The sequence below is a fragment of the Eschrichtius robustus genome, chromosome 8 (genome assembly GCF_028021215.1).
Source record: "Eschrichtius robustus isolate mEscRob2 chromosome 8, mEscRob2.pri, whole genome shotgun sequence".
NCBI classification, from domain to species: Eukaryota; Metazoa; Chordata; class Mammalia; order Artiodactyla; family Eschrichtiidae; genus Eschrichtius; species Eschrichtius robustus.
In genome coordinates this window covers 12,729,558-12,745,873 of record NC_090831.1, presented here as the reverse complement: position 1 = coordinate 12,745,873, position 16,316 = coordinate 12,729,558, and the positions used below count along the sequence as shown (strand labels likewise).

Sequence of the window (16,316 nt, the reverse complement as noted above, 5' to 3'; positions counted from 1 at the left end):
CAGCCATAAATAAATAAATACATAAATAAAAATAAATAAAATTAAAAAAAAAAAAAGAATGTTGCCTGCTTGTTCACTGTGATCCCAGCACCTGGATTAGTACCCAGCACGTAAGAAGCATGCAGTTAGCTTCTGTTAAGAACTCAGTGAGCCACATAAATATATGAGCAGAACACAAATTTTGCCAAAATAATCAGAAGGCACTGAAATGGACTAGGGATCACAGAAGGTTGAAGAGTGGTTGGGGTTGATTTTGGAAATATTCCTAGAGGCATCAACCTTGAGCTGAAATCTAAAAACCCTTCTGAAAGGTGTAGAGAATGGAAAGTAGAAACTTGCTGCTCCTCTGTAGACTAATTCAGGGAGAGGCCTTGAGGCAGAAATTGAGAAATGGGTTTTGAAAAATCAGAAGCCCAGCTTTGCTGGAGCAGAGAGACCCTGGAGAGAAGGAACACATGAGATGGGGCACCGAGGTGGAGCAAGTGGAGGCAAGTTGGAATCAAGGGTCAGAAGTTTCTATTTGGGCCAGATGGTAATACGAAGCCACTGGAGGGCCATGTTTACACATTTTCAAAATCCAATTAGGATACCACATGTTTTTATGGTCTAATCCCCCATTTTGGACCCATTAAATAAATTAGTTGAAAGAGAAAAACAAAGGGAAAAATAAAACGATGTGTCATTCAACAGCATTAGGAAATCATGGGATAAATGTGTGAAGTTGGACTGTTTGACCTGGAACCAAATTAATCCAAATGTGGTCTTGATGACCGAGTCTCCAGCTGAACAAAGGCCCACACCAATGTTTGAAAATATGAACGGCTAAGAAGGGAAAAAAAAAAAAAAAAAGATGGTGGTTTGGGTGAGGAAAATAGGCATCTCTCTCCCTTTGAATGGTTTAGACATCCCCCTAATGAGGGCGGAAGGCTAGGCCAGCTGATTTTGCGTGCTCGATTCCAGGCTCTAGAGTCTAACTCTTCTGTAAGAACACTGCTTGAGACACAGGAGGAAGCAGCTGTGTGAGTGGAATTCCCTCTGGAGAGGAAGGAAGGCCAGCCATCCAGATGGGATCAGACAGAGGATGGGAGAGAAAGCAGCTCTGGGAAGAGGGCAAGACTAGGACTGCGGCACCTACTGCCCATCCTTTCCTCAGCCTTCGCCACAAATCAGAACCTACAGAAAGTGGTGTGTAGTGGCCCAACGAGTGGGAAGACAGAGGAAAATGCTGTTTTCTTGAGACAGTCACCATCCTCATCCTCCTGTGCTAGGACGATTTCATTGCTTAGAACCCCATGACTCAAAGTGTGGTTCCCCAACAGGGGCATCCATAACCCCCAGGGGCTTCTGAGAAATACAGCGACTTTGACCTCACCCTAGACTTACTAAGGAAGACTCTGCACTTTCACAGTCTTTCCCAAATGATTCATAAGCATGTTAAAGTTTGAGAAGCGCTGTGTCAGAAGATTTGGAGCAAAGTAGATAAAATCAGAGGTGAGAAAATTAGAGGTGAGAGAATGACTGTAATCCCCTGGGACAGGAAGCAGTGTTAGGTAGTCCCACCACCCTGCCAATGGAACTTGGACAGTTTACAAGAATCGCTGCAGACCCACCCACTTATATCCAACCATGGAGACTCAGACTCACAGATGTACACTTGTGCACACAAACAGGAGTCCCTGGGAATGCATCGGTGGGAGAATTTCTGCTGTGTCCAACCTCAGATCAGCTTGTTTGTTTTCTTTACAATGCGACTTCGGAGCTACTGTCTTTTCCCTGAATTACACCCAGCTCCTTTCATCAATTATGTTTTATGTTCTTTCCCTGTTTTACTTCATACTCCACTCTTGAATCTTTCTTGAGTGCAGCCCCAGGTCAACCAATAACTGGCGAAGCCAAATCACGACAGTTAGAACCGCAGTTATTTGCCATTCAGCTGGAAAAATAATGATTCCCCAGCTTCTCAAGTGTGGAAATTTCTCGGAACCAGCCTCTTTCCAGGGCCTAGGGACCCTCCCGCATTAGTTCCAGTGAACTTTCCATCACTCGTAAGTATTTTCTTATACTCCTCAGGAGGGCCCAGACTTGATTAGCTTACACTCCACTGTGCCTCTTCCCATCACCTCGAAAGCTCCTTATTGCTTTTCTGTGTAGTTTTTAAGTCTCTGTTAAGGGCACGGCACTAACCTGACTTAGGGCAACGGTTCACGTCTGACGAATCTGGGTTCAACCTGGCTCCAGGTGTCTGTGGCCCTGGTCAAGTTCCTCAGTCTTTAGGAGCTGCAGATTCTTTACCTGTAGAATGGGAATAATAGTACCAGCCGCATAGAAATTTGTCATTATCAAAGAGGCAATGTTACCTAAAGCTGTCAGCATGGCACCTGCCCATGGCAAGTGCTCAAAAAATGATAAGTGACAGCTAGCTGGGGCCTTTGATGGTAAATTAGATAATCTTGACTTATAAGAAGCATTAGTCTATCCAAATGCCTCATTTATACTGTGATTACTTCACTTCTCTCTGGACAGGGCTACCCTAAGATTCATGTAGGTTTTAGATGAGAAGATTGTCCATTCAATTACACTACTCTTATATCCAGAGAAACTGAAAGAAAAATCCAGTAAAAGAATGCCAAGTCAGGAAATGTATCATGATGAAGCTGTGGGTGTACTTTTTGACTCTCAGGATCTACGATGAAAATTCTAAATAAAAGGCAAAAGAGCTCGACCTTGTTTAAGTATTTCCACACTCAGAACTCTTGTAAATATCTGTATAAGCGGATTACACGGCTGTCAGCACACTAAGGCCATCTGCAAGCCACCATTGATAATCCAAGTAAAGAATGTCTGATACAATCTTATACTGTGATTTTGTTTTTTTAACTAAAAAGTCACTTCTGTGATTGCAGAAAGTTTTGTCCCGTGCAATTGACTGTGCTGTTTCATAACAATGATAAACACAAATGGCATTTCACTACAAACTGTGGAAATACTACATGATTTCTGCTCCTTTGGCTGACCAGTCATTTATCACAGGTCATTTACATAGGGCTGGATGGCTTGGTAAACTAATCACTCAACTCCTTCATGTGGTACTGCGTTCTTCTTAGTACATCATGTGAAATTAGTTCGATGATTTCAGTTCCTTCTCCTGGGAGCCACAGCCCAGTTCATAGACAAACCAAAAACAATTTGGCTGAACCCACGAACCTGAGTCCACATCAGGGGACAAGAGTGTCTTTTTTTTTTTTTTTTTTAAGTGTACATTTAAAAAAATATATTTATTATTTATTTATTTGGCTGCGTCAGGTCACCGTCGCGGCGCACGGGCTCTCCAGTTGTGGCGCGCCGGCCTTAGAGTGCACGGGCTTAGTTGCCCCATGGCATGTGGGATCTTAGCTCTCTGACCAGGGATCCAACCTGTGTTCCCTGCATTGGAAGGTGGATTCTTAACCACTGGACCACCAGGGAATTCCCGACAATAGTGTCTTGATGTTGGATTCATGGACAGCCAGTGAGTCAGTTCTGACTTCTGAGAAGGAAGCTTTGGCTGAGGACAGAGATAAAAATACAGTAATAGAAAAAAAAAAAGTGATGTCTGTGTGTGCATGTGTGCATAGGTGTACATATGCATGTATTTTTGTTTTTTAGAACTTTGCAACAGGTTTTCATTTTTGCTTTCTATCTATTACAGTGTCTGAAACCTAAAGAAATACATTTTCTTTTCAAATTTGGATGTGTGTGTGTAAATATCATTTGTCTGGACTCAGCACACTCAATGCCATGGTTTCTCGGTCTCTATCGGCTCTGAAATCATCAAGCTTTGTCTGCCTGTGCACGTGTGTACACGTGTGTGTGCGTGTGTGTGTTTGTGGCTGTAGTTATGAGCTAATGGAGGAAGGCAAATATTCTGACAGAATTTCAAGGGGCTACTTAATAAAATTTTGATCATGACATAGGTTATTTGCTTTGAAAAAAAAGAGAAACATTTCTTTAAAATTTTTTTCCCACTGGTTTGTTTATCCTCCTAATCTCTCACAACAACATTCCTGGTCCCACACGCTCTTCCAAAACTTTGCAACGCTTCAACAAAAGGTGAGGTCTAAATCCCATCTTTGAAAGTGTGCCTTTTTGTAACTTCCCCAGTGAATAAAATACCATGGATGCGAGGCTACATGACTTCTGAGGCTGCAGCATAAAGAGCTGGTAGCTTCTCTCTCTCTCTCTCTTTCAGCCTCTCTCCCACATGTCTTGAGAACCCTGAGCTGATATGTAAGGAGTACACCCTCCCTGAAAAAGGGAACCCTCCTACACTGTGGGTGGGAATGTAAATTGGTGCAGCCAATATGGAGAACAGTATGGAGGTTCCTCAAAAAACTAAAAATAGAGTTGCCAGATGACTCAGCAATCCCACTCCTGGGCATATACCCAGAGAAAACCATAATTCAAAAAGAGACATGCACCCCAATGTTCACTGCAGCACTATTTACAATAGCCAGGTCATGGAAGCAACCTAAGTGTCCATCGACAGAGGAATGGATAAAGAAGATGTGGTACATACATACAATGGAATACTACTTGGCCATAAAAAGGAATGAAATAGTGCCATTTGCAGAGATGTGGACAGACCTACAGACTGTCATACAGAGTGAAGTAAGTCAGAAAGAGAAAAACAAATATCACATAATATCACTTATACGTGGGATCTAGAAAAGTGGTACAGATGAACTTATTTGCAAAGCAGAGGTAGAGACACAGATGTAGAGAACAAACTTATGGATACCAAGGGGGGAAGCGGGGGTGGGATGGATTGGGAGATGGGGATTGACCTATATATTATACACACTACTATGTATAAAAGAGATAATTAATGAGACCCTACTGTATAGCACAGGGAACTCTACTCAATGCTCTGTGGTGACCTAAATGGGAAGTAGATCTAAAAAAGAGGGGATATATGTATATGCATAGCTGACTCACTTTGCTGTACAGCAGAAACTAACACAACATTGTGAAGCAACTGTACTCCAATAAAAATTAAAAAAAAAAAAAAAAAGGAGTACACCCTCCCTGAAGCTGCCGTGCTGGAGGCAACCTGAGGAGAGACCACACTGCAGAGGGAGCCGTGCCCGAGAAGCCCAGGGGCCCAGCTCCCAGCTCTCTTGACTTTTCTCAGCTGAGGCAGTAAACTTGCACGGGGCCGAGGGAGCTTTCAGACGACCCCGCGCCCCACCCTCACGCTGCCCTCGCCCGTGTCAGGTGCAGCCTGCCTCCCAGCCGAGATGCACTCATCCAGACGGGCGGAGATAAACTGTCCCCACCAAATCCTGTCCGAATCACAGATTTATGAGCAAAATAAATGTGGTTAAGTTACTCCATTTGGGGGTGGTTTGTTACACAACAACGGATAAACTGGAGCACACACCATGTGAAATTAGCTTGATGGTTTTTTTTTCCCTTTGGGGAATTTTTTTAAATTTGGGGAACCGTAATCCAATTCTAAGACAAAACCTTTGACTGAATCCACCAACCTGGGTTCACACGGGAGGGCAGTTGTGACTTGATGCTGATTTGGCGAAAGTCAGTGGCTTCTGAGAAGGAGCCTTTGCCTGGAGAAGCAGATAATAATATATATTTTTTAAAGTCTGTGTAACAACATTGTACCCATGCCAGTTTCCTGGTTTTAATACTGAACTGTGGTTACATAAAACGAAAACATTGGGGCAAACTGGATGAAGTGTACATGGGATCTCTCTGTGAAGTTTTGCAACTGCACATGAATCTAATTGTTTCCAAAAAAATTATGTGGCTGTATATGAGTACGTGTGTGTGTGTGTGTGTGTGTGTGTGTGTGTGTGTGTGTGTGTGTGTGTGTGTGTGTGTGTGTGTGTGTTGGGGTGGAGGATGTGGTGAATGGATTGAGTTGCAATGGCCAATATTCTGGTGGAACGTCCGGTGACTAATAAAAGTTTGATCATTACATATATTAGCTACTGTTTAAAAAAGAAACATCAAATTTAGATATTTTTATTAATTAATTCACGGCCACCCCATCAGTCTCACATCAGATTTAAGAAGTGAGAAGGGGCATTTTACTTGCACCTCAATTTGTACCACTTTCATACTGGAAAACCATGATAAGCATTGATAAAAGGGATCTGAAAACTGTAAAGGAATTCCAGCCTCTCCTGGTGGGTTCCAGTTTCTTCCAGGCTACTGAGAGGACTTGGGGATGTGATTGCCAGGCTGGAGGTGATAATCCCTGAAGGGAAAAGCTACCAAACTTGACATTAATCCCAGGAATCAGTTTGAACTGATGACTAAAGAGATGTTTTTTTAAACAAGGGAAAATGAAACTAGGGAGAGTTGCACGGCCACACAGGATCCCTAAGAAAACTTTTACTCAGCTTTCTGAATTCCCTTTCTGTTTTTATCATTAGATTTCTTTTACTGGTAGGTGGAGGAAGATGGCAGACATAATACCTTAGGGATCTGACACAGCATTCACAGCACCCAGAGAAGCAGGTTGGAGAAATTGGAAATGACCAAATGAAAATGTAGAGCATAGATTAGCCCACGTATGGCATATGCTGGAAATCTATTCATTTCCCAATAACGTACCTGAGAACTGTGGGGTTTTTTTAATTTAAAAAAATTTTTGGCCGTGCCACGCAGCTTGCAGGATCTTAGTTCCCCAACCAGGGATCGAACCCGGGCCCCCAGCAGTGGAAGCGTGGAGTCCTAACAATTGGACTGCCAGGGAATTCCCGGAATTGTGATTTTTTTTTTTTTTAAACAAAAAGACAAGTATTATTGCAAGCAGAACTTTTTAATTAAAGGAGAGATACAATTATAGGCAGGAGATATTGATGTGGATCCTTAACATTGAGAAGACTTTTTCTCCCCAGCAGTCTGGTGGTCATTGAAGGAGTCAGGAGTGAAAAGACAGACAATGAATTAGAGCTGGAACTCAAATAAGAGCCTCTTGTCTCAGAAAAAAAACTGATTAATTGATAGTGGCGTGAATGGAGGCTTTTTGCTTTGCATGGTTTGATGGCATGTGCACGCTTGTGTGTGTGTGTGTGTGTGTGTGAGTGTGTGTGTACCCATGCTGATTTTAAGCGATTGATGCAGCAAAATAAATTAGTGTAGATGGTTACTGAAAACGGTTGTGATCAGAGATTTTCAAACTTGGCTGATCCTTACCTCCTGTAGGGTTTTTAAAGTGTAGATTCCCAGGCCCTACTCCAGACCTTGTGAGTCAGAATCTTTGAAAGCAGAGCCCTAAATTCTAGATTTTTAAGTGCTCCCCAGATGATTCTTAGTATCACTCAGGTTTGGAGAACTAAGTAGGAATGAATGGATGTTTCAGTTTCCCATCCTTCAAGTGACACTGGCATTAGGCCATTTCTATTCAACTGTGCTGAGGTAACAAGACTGTCCATGGGCCATTCCTGGTGGAGCCTTTCAGACAATGAACTCCCAGAGACAATGGCAGACCCAGTGTGAACTCTCCGCCGTGTGGGAAACACATTCAGAGTGACTTTGTTTCTAGATTTGTCTATTTTAACCCAGGAATCCATTTACACATATCCCCCCAAATCTCTTTCCTGCTTCCTCCCTTGAATGCCAACAGTTCACCACACAAAAAGTCCCCAGGCTGTGTGTGGCAGTAGGAGTGTGTCTGCCAGGAGGCAAGCCCTCAGGGCAGACCGCTTCTCAGCCCGGTGTGGTGTCTGCATTCAGTCAGAACGGTTTCCAAGATCTGGTGTTTCAGGGTAGTCCTCCAGACTGGAAGGACTTGTTGTTAAAGGGGATGGGTACTCATAAGACTGGTTCTTTATGAAAACACCTTGACTGGCCAGATCGACAAAGGGGAAGGGGTTTTACTCAAAAATGGATTCTTCTCAATCTTGTGCCCAGCATAGAGCTTCACCCTGATCATCTCTGTATGATTCAGGGAGGGTTAACTTCTGTTCCTTACGATCCCCAAACCTCAGTGGCTTAACGAAGGTTAACTTCTCATTCCCATCCCAGTGTACTGCAAGCCACTTGGGGCTGTGCTCCACGGGGTCATGCAGGGACCCAGGATCCTTCATTCTCACGGTTCTGCCATTTCCCAGGGTCTCAGAGTCCTCCACTGAAGTCTTTGCATTAGACCAGCAGGTGAGGAATGAGGAAATAACAATGGAAAATACATGGGGGGTTTTTTGGGGTTAAAGCTTAGGGAGTCTGTTAGCTAGAACCCAGGTTCATGACCTCACTTAGCGAAGGAGGCTAAGAAATGTAGGCTAGCTATGTGCTTAGGTAAAAATAGAAACAGGTTTTGGTGAACACATAGTCTTTGCCACCATCTCTTTGGCGGCTTTAAAAATAGGATGTGATGAGAATAAATTTATCTGTGAGGTTTTCCTCCCCCACACCCATAACCCCCGACTAATCATGAGAAAAACATCACACAAATCCCAATTGAGGGATATTCTACAGAATGCCTGACTAGGACTCCTCAAGGCTGCCAAAGTCATCAAAAACAAGGGAAGTCTGAGGAACTGCCACAGCCAAGAAGAGCCCAAAGAGATATGACAGGTAAATGTAATGTGGTGTCCTGGGTGGGATCCTGGAAAAGGAAAAAGGACTTTAAATAGAAACTAAGGAAATTTGAATACAGTATGGACGCTAGTTAATAACAAGGTATCAGTATTTGTTCACTAATTGTGACAAGTGTATCATACGAGTGTAAGATGCTAATAATAGTGGAATCTGGGGTCTGGGGCACGTGGGGACTCTCTGTACCACCTTCATAACTTTTCTATAAATCTAAAACTGTTTTAAAATTTTTTTTTAAGTTTGTGTAAAATTTTTAAACAGTGAGTGCCAGGAAACCCTACTACAGCTGTTTTCCCGCCATAGCCATGAAAAACCACTTTGTCTACTGAGAAATTATTACTCTGGTCTTCCCCTTACACTCATTTATTTTACTTACACCTGTTCCCTCTACCTTTCCTCATCTCAGAGTGATCATGTCTCAAGAACGATTATTGTATTACCTTTTTAATACCATGCTTCATGTTCCTCTAAGAACATGGACCAAAACAATAAAGAATGCAAAAATTAAAAGCTCTTATACCTCTGTGTTAAAACACACAAACATATCCTTAGACACACATGCATACGTATACACACGCACAGGATTCAGGAAGCCTCTCACCTGGTTTTCACTGGGATCACTACTTTTAGATTTTCGTATCACGAACTCTATTATTAACAACAGTAACTTACACAGAAACATATTTTCATCATATTTTGCCCCTTTTCCATGTCATCTCAAAATGTTCTGTACAGAGTCTGTCAAATATATTTGAAAATTTCACCAAATGGTAATAGAGTAGAACTTCAAAGGAATATTAATCCAGAAAGATTTCCCATTAAAAAAAAAAGATTTCCTATTTAAAACTCCCCAGGATAGTTTGGGTAATATAGTATTTCATACCACAATTCTGGAGACCTACATGTGGAAGAGTCTGAGAACTCCCAGAGTAAATCAGTTTTTCTCATTTGGTTTAATCCAACATCACCCAAACTGCTTTTACCTGGAAATTTGTTTTGTTTTCATTTTTCTTTTTCCCTTTCTTGTCTATTATGCATTAACTTCTTGTGGAACTAGTGATTCTTCAACGGCATTTAGATAATGTTACACTCAAAAAGTGGTAAGTTGTTAAATAATTTTTGGGTTTTTTTTCACATATTCACAGAGAAGAGAAAAGAAGAAAGAACCTATCTTTTTCCAGTCTTATTTTCAAAAATTAGACACTCATCTTGAAATTAGAAACAAAAAGTTTGGGTTATTTTTCCTATGTGTGTTTGGGTAAGTTATCCTATCTGAGCCTTGGTTTACACATTTTATAAAAATAGACTAATAATAATACCTATTTGAGGAGCTTGTTGAGTGGATTAAATTAAAAACAGCCTGTATAATTAATTATCCCTCTTCCTGGCTGGTGGAGACCAGTGCAAAACGTCTGGGTGACCTGGCAGCTTAGTATTGACTGAACAGGCTAAACCTGATGATTTTCATTAAATCAAGAACGCCAATCTCAGATAAGAAGCAAGAAGATTGGTGCCTGGTGGGCAACAAGGGAGGACCCAGGAGGGAAAGTAAGTTAGGAAGTAGGGTAAAGGGGTGGGTGCAGAGAGAGATTTATGACCGCCCACCCACAGGCCTTAACACCTGTCCTCAGAGCTGACATTCATCGATCATGTACTCTGTGCTGAGCACCGTGGTAAGCGCTTTACCTGCAACAGCTTATCTAATGTTCATAGGAACCTGTTAGACTGGCCCCCTGATGATCCCCATTTCACAGATGAGAGTGGTTAAGAAACGTGTTCTTTAATGTGAACTGGTGCAGCCACTATGGAGAACAGGGTGGAGGTTCCTTAGAAAACTGAAAATAGAGCTACCATATGATCCAGCAATCCCACTCTTGGGCACATAGCCAGAGAAAACCATAAATTGAAGGGATGCATGCACCCCAATGTTCACAGCAGCAGTATTTACAACGGCCAGGTCATGGGCAACTTAGGGGTCCCTCGACAGAGGAATGGACCGAGAGGATGTGGTACCTATGTGTGGTGGAATATTACTCAGCCATAAAGGGGAACAATGTAGTGCCATTTGCAGCAACATGGATGGACCTGGAGATTGTCATACTGAGTGAAGTCAGTCGGGCAGAGAAGGACAAATATCATATGATATCGCTTATATGTGGAATCTAAAAAAATGGTTCAAATAAACTTATTTACAAAACAGAAATAGAGTCACAGATATAGAAAACAATTTATGGTTATCAGGGGGGAAAGGGGGGAGGGATAAATTGGGAGATTGGGATTGACATATACACACTCCTATATATAAAACAGATAACTAACAAGGACCTACTGTATAGCACAGGGAACTCTACTCAATACTCTGTAATGACCTGTATGGGAAAAGAATCTAAAAAGAGTGGATATATGTATATGTATAACTGATTCACTTTGCTGTACAGCAGAAAGTAACACAACATTGTAAGTCAACTATACTCCAATAAAAATTAAAAAAAGAAAAAAGAAAAAAAAGAAAGAAATGTGTTCTTGGTCAGTAAGTGGCAAGGCCACGATTCAGATTCAAGCAGTCAGACTCCAGAGCCCAACCTTGTACCACTGTATTATCTGGCGGTCACTTCTGTCAACCTACTTTTTTTTTTTTATTAGACTGAACCAGTGACAGCTCTCTACTGTTCTCCTCCCGCCCTCCTTCTCCTTTTCTCTCCATCTGTTAGGATGCCCTAGTAAAGGAAAGTCTACTCACCTAACCCAAGGCCCTTTTCCAGGAGGAGCCAGGGCACTGGCATGTCCCCTCCTAAGCCTATATTTCTGATCGAGATGGAGAGTAAGACCTTTCCGTACACAAGGCAAGATGTACCTCATCTCTCCAAGTGTGGTGACCTGGGGACCACTCTCGTTCACAAGCAGCACTAGCCTTGCAAACAGTTCTGTCCATTGGCACCTACAGCCTCGGCTACCAGCTGCCATGACCACTGGAAGACCTGCCCCCTAAACAGCCACCCTCCCCCTCTATACCCCTTAGGAAACAGGAGACACGTGGAGGGAGGTTCTGTGAAAATCAGAGAGCCATTGCCAGGCTGGAACCCGAGGACCAGCCCCACCACTATGCCCGGCTTTCTTCTTAGGGGACAAAATGTCCCCACCTTCCCAACACCCATGAAGATGTATCTTGGGAAAAGTTGTGGTTGGCTAACCAAAGGCCCCCTAAGAGAACATTTTCCTTATTGAAGTCACTACAGTTTGATGTTTGTTCCTTAGCTTTCTTGGCTCTTCAGGGAAATACATTTTTGAAAATTACTATTTGTCTTTATTTTTATTGTTTGGTAAGTACCTTCAGGGTGGATGCATGTTACCTAATCTCAGAGACTGATGCATATATACAACAAAATAGAAATATACTGTTTTACATTTAAATGTGTAATGGCCAACAGGTCATTACATCTAGAATGGACTTGCCAAGGTAGAGCCCATGGATTCCTGTCTCCCTGACTCACCTGGTTCTGATTCATATTTTTTCTTTTATTTTTCCTTTAAACTCAACTTTGCTTTTTTTTTCTAATTACAAAAATATGGTAGAAGAATCCAAGAAACATATATTAGTGGGAAAAAATGAAGAAGAAAATAATGATCTTTTATAATCCCACCATTCTGCAATAGCCACAGTTAACATCTTCCAGACATTTTAATATGTACACTTGTATGCATAAGCCAGATGTCAACTGGGTCTCTCTGCTCCTTATTATCTAGATAAGATGCCTTGGTCCTTCATTTCATTGCTTTCCTCGGGATTCTGGCAACTTCCCAGGGTCTCACATTCTAATGATCACCTGTGACTCTAACTTCCTGCTTCTTCTCAATTCCATTCTCCACTCTTCAGCTTACAGCTGTTCCTTTATTTTGCTTTGGCCATAGACCCAAATGTGGAAATAAGGCTCTTTCCTTGATTGGTTAGTAACAACAAATTATCCAAACAAGGATTTTTTTGATGCGTAGCCGACTTCAAGTTCAGGATGTGAAGGCCATTACACTTGAATATTAGACATCCTTTTCCTTAGGGATCATTAGTCTTTAAGCCATGTTACTCAGCCATGCACTTTCTCCCCTCTTCCCAATCTGTTTTTGCTTTCTCCCTCTCACAAGCAGAAATCATTTTCTTCACTTTTTTTTTTCCATCTAACAAAACAGTTCAGTTGACTAAAGACCTTTCCCACAAACTTAACTTCAGGAATTCCCTTTCTATACACAAAGTCTCCCCCAAAGCTTCGACACTGACATTATCAAAGGGGCTGGAGTTATTGGATAAGGGCCGTTCACATCCCCAGATGTGGCATGAAGTTTCCACTGAGATACAGATATGCAATGCATGGCAAAGACAAAGGAGTGAAAATAAGACATTCCACATGGTGGGGATTTCAAAGGGGATGTTAAAAAATGAGTTTCATAGTTCTTAGGCCCCTTCCTCACATCAAGTATATAAAGAGACAAGCATGGAGATCGAGAAAGCTTTTAGAAAGACTTCAATGAATAGAGCAGTTAGGGAGCTATAAGAATCTGCATCCCAATATGGGGACTGGATGCTTTCCATTCCACATCAAGTTCTTGATTAAAAGAGAAAAGCTTCAAGGGCCACTCATAATTGATTTGACACGTGTTCTCCTCTGTGGGGGAGATACGGTAGGCTGATGTCTCACTTTTGCTTGGAAAACTTAAAAGCGGAGCTGGACTAGATGCACTAGCCTGAGCCTACCTGCCCTCAGAGAAAAGGAAGGTGGATGTTTCTTATGGACCAGATGTGGCCTCACAGTCAGGGAGAGCTGGTCAGACCATCTTTAATGCAGCCCAAGAGGATTTCCTGGGGGCCTTGGGACTTACAGAGTCTCTGTCTAGTGCGCTGCTGTGAAGAGAGTGGCCAAGTGGTAGGAACACATGACAGCATCAAGAGAAATGCAATTAAGTGAGTCCAGTGGCGGGTCTCAGGAAAGGCCAGCAAAGGGCCAACCAGAGAAAGAGAGCTTCGGCCTCCAAACGGGCTCCAGGAGCAGGGCTCCTCTCATTACAGAACCAGTCAAAAGCTTTCCTGTTCCCTCCTCCTCCCCTCCCTGACCAGAACCCTGAACAGGTCAGGAAAATGGGGGAAAAGTGAGGAAACAGAGTGGAGAGTGAGGAAGAACCACTAGCCCTTCCAGACTTTTTGCCTGCAGAGGGTCCGAGTTAGATAGAGAAGTTTTATATTAAAACCAGGTGCTAAGATTTGAGAATTACGTGCTAAGAATGGTTAAAACAAAACAAAACAAAACAAGACATGGGGCTCCCTAAGTTTCCATCTGGAGAATTCCCCCTACCTAATAAAGTCGGAAGAAGCTGTGGAAGACAAAGATAAAGATGCTAACTGAAGAATTTCCCTGGGTTGCATGCACTATATTGTAACATGATTTTGAAATTATTAACAGTTACAAATAATTGTGAACAAGTGTTAACAATTCTTTAACCAACATCATTGACCTTTGTTTATTTTTTATTTTTCTCTATAAACAACACTGATGTGATTACTTTGTATATCTTTAAGGATCTCTTTAGGACAACTTGCAAGGTTGCTGGATCGAGGTTAAGATTCATGATGAAAACTCTAGCAATAAACTGTCAGATCACAACAATTTACATGTCATCCATGCATGCACTTGTCATAGATACACTGGAACCTTCAAGTTCTGCCATCTTAAAGTGACTTTGCTCTCCTGACCCTGATCCCTTGTGGGTTGATTTACAATGTGACTCTCAAAGGACTAAACTGTCGCCCAGTTTTTGAGCTGGTCTTCCCTTCATTCTTGTTCCTATACTTATGAATGCATTTCAGAAATCCAACCTGTTCATATATTAGCAGCTGCCTTCACGTTGTTTTTGTAGTTTTCAGGATTACAAGAGAGAACTGAAAACACACCATTATTTGTATATCTTGGATAGATCCCCTATACTTGGGGTGGGAAAACAAATTCTGCAGATCAAATTTTCCAACCTCATGTTTTCCTTCTGAGAAAGATGTGACTGCTTCTCTTGACCTCACAACCTCAGCTAAAGCTGTAATTAGGGTTGATTCAGTAAATATAGCTTCTGGCTGAGGGGGTGTTATTGGTAATGGTTCTTGTCTTGAACGGTGCAAGGAATAGAGCTGCTATGGGTTTCCTGGGGGCTTTGGCTATAGGAAAACAAACACATCTCTTAACAATCTTAAGGAATATTTCAAAACAGGATTTCAGTGAGCAGTAATCTCTGTCTATATTTGGCTATGAAGTACCTTCCCATGAAATGTAATTCCTAGCTGGCTGTCACTTGTCATTCTCCCTGTGTTCAATATTCACCAACATAAGAGTCCTATTTTGCCAACTCCCAGCACTTAATTTTCATTCTCATTCGTTTTACCATTTCTCTTAGAGTGAAAATAACACTCAATTGTCAAGGGGATTGAATGGATTGTAAATAACAAATGTTATCTTACTCCCTGGAACTTATCTCAGGTTATGTTATGGATTTACCAGGTCCCACAAAATATCAAATATATGAGTCTTAAAGGGGAAAAGTCTCCATACTAGTATATGAAAAAATTCCTAAATTCCAGAAGGGTGAATGAACAGATGGACACTTTTGGGACATGTGTGTGTGTCATTTTTGTTTTACATTTCTTTGGCTCTGCAAAAGAACGCATTTTCTACAAAGTATGGTAGCTGAAGTGAAGGATAATATTAAACTAAACCTGGAAACAAGAAATGAGAAGTAAATAGTTTAGCAAAAGTGTGGTTCCATATGTTAATTTTGAAAAGTTTCGTTATCGAAACACAGGTTTAAAACAACGTGGCCATGGACTAAGACACAAAAGGTAAATAGTGACTGATGCAATGGAGAATACTTTTCTTACCTGGAGGTGTAGATGCCATTCTGACACACTCACATATGCTATTTCCAGGTTTTCTTCATTATGAAAATTCAATGTTTTAATAAGCTTCTATAAAAGTAATTACAGGTTGGCGATTTTTTTCCCTGAGCAGTGATTTCTCACACAGAAAATAGAGCACCGAGTGGTTCTAGCAATGTGGAGCACTGAACTATTGCACCTTTCGCCACAACATAAGAATTCTGGATAAGTTGTAACAACACAGCAGTTTCTAAAACATATCAAGGGGAACAAATAAATATTAAAATGAATCTCTAGTTGCCAGAAATGAAAAGAGAACTCCCGGCCAGCACAGACCTAACGTAGAGGCAGCCTGATGTGGTAGTGGGGTAATTAGATTTAGAAAGGTGTCCTACCATTCATGGGCGGAAATACTGGTGCTCACACCTTGACAGGAAACGTGGACTTTGGCCCCATGAGGCATGGTGCTTGAATTGAGACTGGCATTGAACCCTAGAAGGTTACTCACTCTGTGAAAGACCTTCACAGAAAAACCACCAGGACCAACCTGGCATGCTGCACCAAGCTTGCTCTGCCCAGGGCTCAGGGAAGAACAGAAAAAGAAACAAATAAGTGTCCAGCCTGCCATATTCACAGTGACAATCAAATTAACACTTGTAGCTAGTGCAGAATCTCAACTCAGAAATTAATGGGAAAGCTGCTCTGGCCCAGGTGAAATGCTTGGGTACCTTGAAAACACAAAACCATTAAGGACTCAGAGCTAAAGGGACTTAACAGAGAAAAAAAGAGATGCCCTCTATTCTTTCCCCTC

At 41.8% G+C, this 16,316-nt stretch overlaps 1 protein-coding gene across 27 annotated transcripts in view; it reads right to left on the bottom strand.

Annotated features, from left to right (window-relative positions):
• LOC137768757 (uncharacterized) overlaps window positions 1–16,316 on the bottom strand; it is a 99,534-nt gene that overhangs the window by 44,959 nt on the left and 38,259 nt on the right. For 10 of the 27 annotated variants that reach the window (XR_011074801.1, XR_011074799.1, XR_011074798.1 and 7 more), the window contains 2 exons: window positions 5,526–5,603; window positions 2,185–2,292 (listed from right to left, as the gene is read on the bottom strand). The exons of 11 other annotated variants lie outside the window; for them this stretch is intronic. Coding sequence is in view for 4 of the 16 variants with exons in the window: in XM_068550335.1 (XP_068406436.1) it covers window positions 5,532–5,603 (72 nt within the window). In the remaining 12 variants the exon portion in view is untranslated. Of the gene's footprint in view, window positions 1–2,184; window positions 2,293–3,273; window positions 3,545–5,525; window positions 5,604–6,850; window positions 6,907–16,316 lie in introns of those variants that run through there. 6 more of the 27 variants (XR_011074791.1, XR_011074792.1, XM_068550335.1 and 3 more) reach the window with 3 other exon arrangements.